Here is a 9692-nt window from a genome sequence, read left to right as displayed (position 1 = left end):
ACAATACATGTATCATGTTTAAGCCCTAAATATACCTCTCACACTAATATCAGTTAATTCATATATAATTTTCATTTTTTCATCTCACATCAACTGGTGCGTTCAAGGACAGCCGAAGAAAACGCGAAATCTCAACTCTTGACAAAAAACATTATCAGACATAAACATGTACATTTTTAACAGTTAAAAAAATATATATAAATATATAATAAATAATAATATATTTTATATATATATATATATATATATATATAAATATAAAACTCATTGTTGATAATAATAATATTAACATTTATAAATGTTAATATTATTATTATCAACAATGAGTAGTTATTATTATTATTATTATACATTATTATCATGAACTTTGATGGCACTGAATTGCGCAAATAATTAATAAAGTGTCCGGTGACTGTCTTACATACAACTTTTGATATTCAAAATGATTTTGACTTAATAATAATATTAAAAACTTATATTTTGGTGGCTGAATACAGTTCTCCGAGTGAGAAATGCTTGTGTTTACATTACACAGACACCCTTACAAGAAGTGTGCATGTCCTTGGACCCAAAGATATATATATGCTTTATGCACACTCTATATATTAAATAAAGACATAAAATAAAAATATGTAGTGGGTGAAGCGTTCTTCTAGCAGAATGTGTGGCAGTGACTCCATCCCATCCAGACGGCCATGAAAAGGACAGAAACGCTGCATTATGCACTCCCCATGGGGCAATGTGTGTGCTTCTTGTATTTCTTGGGAGTCTATGCACCTGTTTTTTTGCTTTGCTTTACATTGGGGTGGGGGTGTGTGGGGGGGGGTAAACGTCCTGACGTGTAATTTATTGACCGTTGTGTTCAGCTGCATTTTATTCGATGTCCCTGCTTATCCATTCAAACACCTCTCAGTGCTTGTGGAAGAAATCACATCAATTTCACAACAATAACAGTAACCATGACAATTTTAAAAACACTAATATATCTTACCGAAATCACTCGTATTAAATATTCTTATTTTCAAATGCTTTACATATTTAAAAATTTAAAATAATGATGTAGATTTTTCTATTTTAACACTTTTCTTTGTTTTCACGCAGATTGTAAACAAAATATAATGAAAAGGAAATATCATATTAGGTGTCAACATGTAAAAATGGTGTAAATTAATTATCACTAATAGACACACAGAAGGGGTGGGATTAATTAAGATCTGCTTCTACCTACTCCTTTTCGTACAAATATAACCCTTTGGTGTTGCTAACTTGTTACCATACTTAATTTAGTCTTTATTATCTCTGACTTGAATATGCAAGTGTTGAATAGATTTTTGAATTATTTGCAATAATATCACTTTTATGTAGTGATGTTTATTTTATGTGTATAATGTATTATAGAAAATTCGGTATAAATATTCTGAATGAAGTGATACTTTTACACACTTTTTGAAGTGTGTTTACTAATATGCAGCACCAATGGAGATGTTTATATTTTGAAATGTTCCTTTTTGCGATATACAAATGTAATAATATATTTTTATAAGAGGGATTGGTTACACTAATGTTCAATATTTACTGTTTTAACTGCTGGGAAATGATATTAATAAGGTTGCCAGTCCAAAAAAAAGTGAAGTGTTGGAGGTGACACGTAACCATCTGCATGCCCAAACACCATCAGAGCTACATGAGAAGGAGCATTGTGGGATTTGAGCAAACTGACCTTTGGACAAGGGCGTTGTAAAGGTCATAGCAGCATCCAGGCCCAGAAGGAAACGTGTGCTGAGAGGCGCGGTGCTCTTACAGCGCTAACAGCTGGGAACCGAGGTTCCAGCAGCACGACACTGCAAGGCGGGGTGGGGGTGGTGGTGGTGGGTGGGGGGGGGGGGGACGAAGCCAGGCCGACAGGGATTTGTAAGGGGCCTGTTATTACATCTCCAGTCACATAAAATATGGCGGCCTCTCCAGAGAGATAAATCCACTCTCCTCCAATCACACCGGCCTTGGCGAGGGAAGCGTCCAATGGTGCGCCTCAGAGAGTTGACCCTCTGGTAATGATGTGTGATTTATACAGTACATGTTTTATACAGAGCGACACAAGCCAAGGTATCACTCCGTCTTCGACTCCTCTGCGTCTATATACGTTGTAGTGGGAGTTGAGGGGCCTTTTGGGAGAATGGAGACCCGACACCCGACTTTGGAGTCACACAAAATGGCTACAATGTGTATAGTCGCCCCTGCAGCTGTCAGCTAACAGCCGCCTAAGCCTGCAGTGGGTGCTGCGTCTCCTTGCATGAGGTCACTAGCACATCACTGCATGGCACTCGGAGCTAGCAGAGCACCGTGCGGACGCCCGAATCATCAACACCTGCTTGGGGAAAAGGAAAGAGAAGGAGTGGCTCTGCATGCAAGCGGCAGGAGCGTTGGGGAATGTTACAAGCATATTTGATGACTGGGGTGACACCTACTGCTTTAATTCAACACAAGACAATTAAAATCACTTTTACAATGCAAAGGGAGGTCACATTGAAGGAAAATACATCATTTGTGTGACTGAAAGATGTGGGACAGTCTAGTAGATGAAACATTAAAGCTCCTGGTGAAAGGATTGCATTAAAAATGTAATTAAAAATTTTCATGCAACATCATTGCATCATCATTGCAAGGGAATAATTATTATAATATTAATTGTATTATATTTTTGTAATTGTAATTGTATTATATTGAAAAAAATGTAGTCGTATTAATTAACTAATATTTTCTATATATAGAAAAAATGCATCAAAAATTTAGTCGTATTAATTAACTAATAGTTTCTAAATATAGAAAAAAATTATTAAAAATTTAGTCGTATTAATTAACTAATATTTTCTAAATATAGAAAAAAATTATTAAAAATGTAGTCGTATTAATTAACTAATATTTTCAAAATATAGAAAAAAATATCAAAAATTTAGTCGTATTAATTAACTAATATGACAAATTAACTAATATTTTCTATATATAGAAAATATTAGTTAATTAATACGACTACATTTTTGATACATTTTTGATAAATGGTAGCCTAAGAAAAGGTCAACTATAGTTGACCTTTTCTTAGGCTATCATTTATTTTAAAAATCAAATATCTTTTTTTTGTATTAACATTAATCGAAAAAAATGCTTCAAAAATGCCCCAATTGTTGCATAATTAGGTGAAACAAAAATTCCATATCTGAAATGGGATCTCACTCTGCAGCAGCAACATAAAAAAAAAACAATTTATATTTTTCTCCCTTTCTATAAAGCCTATTTATAGCTTGTAATTCGTGGAATATTTATAAAAAATCACTGTACGATATTAAAAACACAAATTAAAATCTTAAAACGACAATTGTACAATTGTTTTACAAAATAATTTGTAAATACAAAGCTATAGAATAAAATAATACATTTTACATCACAACGTACAGTAAATAAACATAAAATAGTAACAGAATTAAATTACGCCAAAAAAAAAAACAGAATTCACTTTCTTACATATTAAATCTTTGATGCCAAACCTGAAGGACGTTTGAGAGAAGATGAACTATTTCTTGCAAGTAATAAAAAAAAAGCAAAGCAAAGGAAGAAAAAACGGAAGCCATCGCCTGAATTATGAGCCGTTTTCGGCGTAGCTGAGAGGGCCCCATGCTGCCCCAGAGGAAGCATCATCAGAGCTGATATATGGACCCTCTCTATATTACCTTTACAATACAAACAATCATCCACGCGTTCGTTGAGGGGGGGGGGGTGGAAAAACATCCTAAAACAAACTTCTTGTCCAGATAATCCAAAAAAAAAAAAGCACAATCTGCAAGAAGGCAAAGTGATACCAAGTGGACTTTTATGCGTAAAAAGGCTTAAATAGGCTACGGATTGTCATTTCGTTCCCTCTCTCCCTTGTGCCCCCCCTCCCTCATCCCCTCCTTTTTTTTTTTGTCATCTCTCTCTCCTCATTTAGTTCACAAAGCTATTCTGGTAAGTCACCACACGACTAAATGAGAGCAAAGATGATATGAGAACAAGGCATGATAATTCCGCCGGGCTCCTCCTCCTTCCATCCATGCGTCCTAATTAATGGGACACCCCCCCCCCCAGTTGCAAAAAGCTCCGCACTGGACTGCAACATAGTCAAAGAGTGAAAGGGAAGAGGGTGAAAGTGCCACTGGAAATAATTGATTAGCTAGCAGTCAATGATAACTTGTTAGTAATCGTCAAGTGTTCGAAGCTTCGCCATTTCCAAGGAGGCTCCTGCCTGCGCCGGATCTTTGCTCCGGAGGATCCACACTTTTTGGAATAACATTTTCCACCTTGCTCTGTTATGTGACTTTTTCACCCCCCTCCATCTTGCCTTCATAGCATCACGCTGATTTTTTTATATTATTATTATTATTATTATTTCCACAAACGAGTCTCGAATCTCCCCACACCAAATGATGACATCCAAAGAAGTGGCCAAATGCGACGCGGGGGAGAACAGGAGGCGAAGCCCGCTGGATCACTTGCCGCCCCCCGCCAACTCCAACAAACCGCTGACCCCCTTCAGCATCGAGGACATCCTCAACAAGCCGTCCGTGAAGAGAAGTTACACCATTTGCGGCACCGCGCATCTCATTTCCTCCACGGAGAAGCACCGAGCCTCCAGCCTCCCCCTGTCGAGCCGGGCTCTGCTCACCCAGACCTCGCCTCTGTGCGCCCTGGAGGAGCTCGCCAGCAAGACCTTCAAGGGCCTGGAAGTCAGCGTGCTGCAGGCTGCAGAAGGTACACGGAGACAGTAGTGATGCATTGTTTTTACCGTCAAAAATAATACATAAAAATATATTTGCATGCAGTATTCAACAAATCAAATAAAAATAATATCAATTATGGTATATGAATATATTACAGCGACATATGTTTGTAATTAATGCACGTATTATTGTGGTTAATATTCGACATTGGCCTGTATACATGTGCAGCTCACATTCGAAGTTCACGTGAACTCATCATTAATATTCCATAATATATTTATCGATTTATTTGTAATTTTTACTACAAAATTTTGTTTTATTCTGTTAATAAAAAAGAATAAAACATAATCTGGAAATCAATCATTGTTTTACTAGATTGTAATTTATTGTTATATTTTTGTCCCTTTTGTACCGGATATCACGTGGTATAGGTACGCGGTGTTTAGTATCGTAAAGTAATTCATATTGTGCAAAAGTGGTCGTTTTGCACATTATGTAGAGAATTAAACGCAGTCTTCCCCCCTCCGATTCAGGCCGGGACGGGATGACCCTGTTCGGCCAGAGAACCACTCCGAAGAAGCGCCGGAAGTCCCGCACGGCCTTCACCAACCATCAGATCTACGAGCTGGAGAAGCGCTTCCTGTACCAGAAGTACTTGTCCCCCGCGGACCGGGACCAGATCGCCCAGCAGCTCGGCCTCACCAACGCGCAGGTCATCACGTGGTTCCAGAACCGGAGAGCTAAGCTAAAGCGGGACCTGGAGGAGATGAAGGCGGACGTGGAGTCGGCCAAGGCCATCGGCCAGGTCCCCTTGGACAAGCTGGCTAAGCTGGCCGACCTGGAGAAATGCGCCAACGGCACGCTGGGGCATCCGCGCCCCGAGTCCCCCACGCGGGGCGGCCAGCAGGAGCTCGATCTCGGCCAGAAACTGAGGAGATCCCCGCTGTCCCCTTTCTCAGACCACACAACGAGTAAAGAGTGCTCGGAGGACGAGGACGTGGAGATTGACGTGGATGACTAATGGCTCAGCGTGGGGGGGCTGCAGTGGAGAGACACAATAACAAAAAAAAAAAAAAGACATCACGAACATAAAACGCCGTCGAGGACTTGTGTAACTTTACTGCTTATATTGTGTACCACTTTTCACAATATGTACCAAAATGTAATTATACTTTTGTATGGCATACCGTAGCATGAATAAGACAAAACAAAACTTTGCAATGGAAGCAATATGGTCAAAAACCACACTTGTAATTTATTATTATTATATATTTTTAACAGCAACACACACCCACCATGTTTTTTTTTTTCAAGCTCCTCACACCTTCGTATTTTTTTTTTTTTGCATGAAAATGCATGATTTGATTTGTGATATATTTATTTTGGATTTTATTTAAAAAAAAAAAAAAAACTTTTTGTGGCGCTCCTCTTCCTCAATCCACACCGCAGTGCATGAAGACTATAAGACTTTTTATTCTCCACGCTGCAGCAACCTGTTTGTTATTGCGGTGATTTGAAGCCTAATTTTGATTTTTTTTTTTTTTTTTTGCATTTGCATTTGTTTGGATACAGTTTGTTATGTTTTGTACACCTGTAAGTGCCTTTTTCTTAAAAATCAGGATTTGAAAAACCAATTAATGCACAAACTGCAATGTACATAGGCAACAATAATGGGAATAAAGATGGCTTTTTTTCTGAAGATTTCCTTTACGTTGTATAATTCTTAATAAAAGCAGTCTATTTAGACTTATTATCCAAGAGTATTTTACCCCTTTTGTGTTCTTTTCTACATAAGGAGGATGCTCTAAATATATTGTCTCCAGTCTCCTTTCACGTCCTAAATGCGTGTCGTGGCTTTTTGACCTTCAGACGTGTTTCTCTATTCGGAGGGAAAAATTTATGTGAGAAGCACAAATCTGGCCCCTGGAAATAAAGACAAGGATGCCACGAAAACACAAAGTTTTCGGGCCTTTTATGGAGGCTTTTTTTTTTGTGTCATTTTTGAGCGTAAAGCATGAAAAGTGTGGACAAATGAGCAGCGTTCCCTGATGGGACGCGCCACAAAGGCGCAGGGCCGACCCCCCCCGCTGCTTGCAATACTGAGACAAGTGTGTCCCACCGCACAAAAAGGACACAAACGTTTGGAGGCCATATGGTTTTGGAAATTTCCTCACAATTTCAGACAATTTGATGGATTGCGTTAACCCTCCCTTTAAACAGTTTAAGTGAGTGTGAACAAAGGCCATAATGCCTACATAGACTCTCCCTTCACCCGGGCATCTGTCTGGGCCCTTTTCTTTGCCTGCCGCTTCCAACAAGTCAATGAATTACAATGAAAGTGGCCTTTTTTTGTGTGGGATAATATGTTTGACTTCTGTCCAAGAAGGGTTTCTAAACAAGAATTTTTTTTTTTTTGAGGGGGGAAAGTTTTTTTTAATGTTAAGTAGGCAGCTCATAAAGAGTTGAGACTGTGTGGCATTGATGCCAAAGTCTGCTTAGGGAGCCTTTTGTTTGTTTTTCTTCACGTCGTCTTTTGCTTCTTTATTTCTTTTGTCTTTCAGGAGTTTAATGAAGCTGAAAACATGGTGATGTGAGAAAAAGAGAGAGTGTCGAGAACGGCGACTGAAAAGGCTCGCCTCCCGTTTAACCCGCTTTGTTCCAAGAAATGATAAGTAGGCTTGTCTCTTTGGGATTTCTTTTATAGTGTTTGCTTTTTTTTTTTTTTTTTTTTTTTACTTTCTCCACACCATCTTAAAACTTGAATCTAGGACTTTGTGGCTATTGGACATCCTCCAGTCCGAATTAAAACCCAATTAATGCTATGGTCACAACATTAGGCACACCTGCGGATTGTAAAAAAAAAAGGTACTATTTTGTCGTGTCAGGCAGTGCACTACCTAGTACTAGTACTAGTTCTCCTGGGCCTACCTGAAGGCACTGGAGGGGGTACTTCACATTTAAAAAACTTATATATATATATGTATATACAGTTTATGGTATTGTAATGAAAAAATACTTTATAAATAGAGTAAATAGCTGAATTATTTCAATTTCCTCTCCAGGGGGTAGTTTATATTTAAAAAAAAACGTGTATATATATATATATATATATACAGTAAATACCTGAATTATTTCAATTTCCTCTCCAGGGGGTAGTTTATATATATTTTTTTTTAAAAAACTTATATATATATATATATATACAGTTTATGGTATTGTAACAGGCAGAGAATATGAAAAAAAAACTTTATAAATACAGTAAATACCTGAATTATTTCAATTTCCTCTCCAGGTGGTAGTTTATATTAAAAAAAAAACGTATATATATACAGTTATGGTATTGTATCAGGCAGAGAATATGAAAAAAAACTTTATAAATACAGTAAATACCTGAATTATTTCAATTTCCTCTCCAGGGGGTAGTTCATATTTAAAAAAAAAACTTATATATATATATATATATATACAGTTTATGGTATTGTAACAGGCAGACAGTATGAAAAAACTTTATAAATACAGTAAATACCTGAATGATCAATTTCCTCTCCAGGGAGTAGTTCATATTTAAAAAAAACTTATATATGTATATATATACAGTTTATGGTATTGTAACATGCAGAAGATATGAAAAAAAATTATAAATACAGTAAATACCTGAATGATTTCAATTTCCTTTACAATTTACATTATTTTAGATTTTTAGATGCTCAGTATGATGCAGTACATTAAATAAACACTAACTAATAAAATAATTGTGCAGGTCATCTATATTGGGGTACAGTAGGACTCCTAGGAGAGATTCTATTCTCTTATTCTATTCTTTTCCATGTGCAGTCCTGAATCAGGCATATTCATGAAGGGAGTGCTAAGTTTATGGTTTTCACTTGTTTATTTTATGAGGACTTGTCAGGCGGCCCCATGATAAGCAATATTACAGTCTGTGGGACCACTTCATGGTAATTAATCTGGAGGTCTTAAATGTATTTCAGTATTTCACTTCAAGTTGGAGGTGGTGGTGTGGGGTGTGGGGGTGTTGGGGTGTTGGGTGGGGGGGTGAATCACTACTTCAATCGTCCGGAAAATTGAAGTTTGATGCATGAGTCCCTACTGAAACAATAGTACAGTCCTCCCTTTGGCCTCCCCATCGTTTCTCTTTGATTTGATTATTTGCACCTTGTGGAAAAAAAAAAAAAAAACAGTCTCAGGTGCAAAGCAAAATACATTTTTCAGAACCTGATGTAGTGACAATGCTCGTATGGAATTATGTAGCTCTTCAGACTATAACGGTTCATTTTTTTTTTTTTAAACAGCTTACAGTTAATAACAGCATTATTATGAATACAATTCCCTCACAACGAGCATACAATTGTTCTTAAAAACGACTGGATATTTGCCTGCAGTTAAGTCACTCTATATATCTAAATGGAGTGGGAATGCAGAGTTTTAATCATAGCCTTCCTGCAGAGCCAGTTAATACTTCAAACTTCAATTTTACGGGCGATTGAGCTAAGCATGTTTCTGACAGAATTGATGTATGTATTAATTTCCTTTAACTGTTGATTAATTAGGCTTTGCTGAAGGCTCACACGGAACGGTTTGGTGGCAAATTTGCATATTAATCAAATCCTAGTTGATCATTCAAATAATATATAGCGAGTTTTTTTTTTTTTCAGGAAGCTTGAAAACAGACACTCAAGTGAAACAATTTGTACTAAACACATTGGTAATAATACTACATTGCAGCATCATGAGTACAATGTCTAAACACATCTCCAAACGCATTTGAATTAACGTGTATAATACTAGGATAAATATATTTATAAAAACACAGTTGGTGTCTAAGTGATACAGTATTTGTGAAAGCAGCAGTATTTGTGCGTCACGTGATGATAAATACACACTGTTAGTAACACTATATCATGAAATATATTCTTCAGCTAGATA

The 9692-nt window shown here is 37.1% G+C and overlaps 1 protein-coding gene across 1 annotated transcript; it reads left to right on the top strand.

Moving 5' to 3' along the window:
• The first annotated feature begins 4451 nt into the window (after nt 1-4451).
• On the top strand, nt 4452-6028 carry lbx1b (ladybird homeobox 1b). The gene is made up of 2 exons (XM_058081684.1): nt 4452-4779; nt 5282-6028. The coding sequence occupies exons 1-2, from the start codon at nt 4452-4454 to the stop codon at nt 5767-5769; spliced, it is 816 nt and encodes a 271-aa protein (XP_057937667.1). The 3' UTR covers nt 5770-6028.
• The last annotated feature ends 3664 nt before the right edge of the window (nt 6029-9692 follow it).

This window comes from Doryrhamphus excisus, chromosome 1 (assembly GCF_030265055.1).
Source record: "Doryrhamphus excisus isolate RoL2022-K1 chromosome 1, RoL_Dexc_1.0, whole genome shotgun sequence".
Classification (NCBI taxonomy): Eukaryota; Metazoa; Chordata; class Actinopteri; order Syngnathiformes; family Syngnathidae; genus Doryrhamphus; species Doryrhamphus excisus.
This window is presented reverse-complemented; position numbering and strand designations above follow the sequence as displayed.

What these genes read in the sequence shown, in the direction of transcription:
- lbx1b (XM_058081684.1), top strand. Translation starts at nt 4,452, where the DNA reads ATGATGACATCCAAAGAAGTGGCCAAATGCGACGCGGGGGAGAACAGG. An exon ending in CGTGCTGCAGGCTGCAGAAG is followed by an intron (nt 4,780 to 5,281) that starts GTACACGGAGAC and finishes CCTCCGATTCAG; the next exon opens with GCCGGGACGGGATGACCCTG.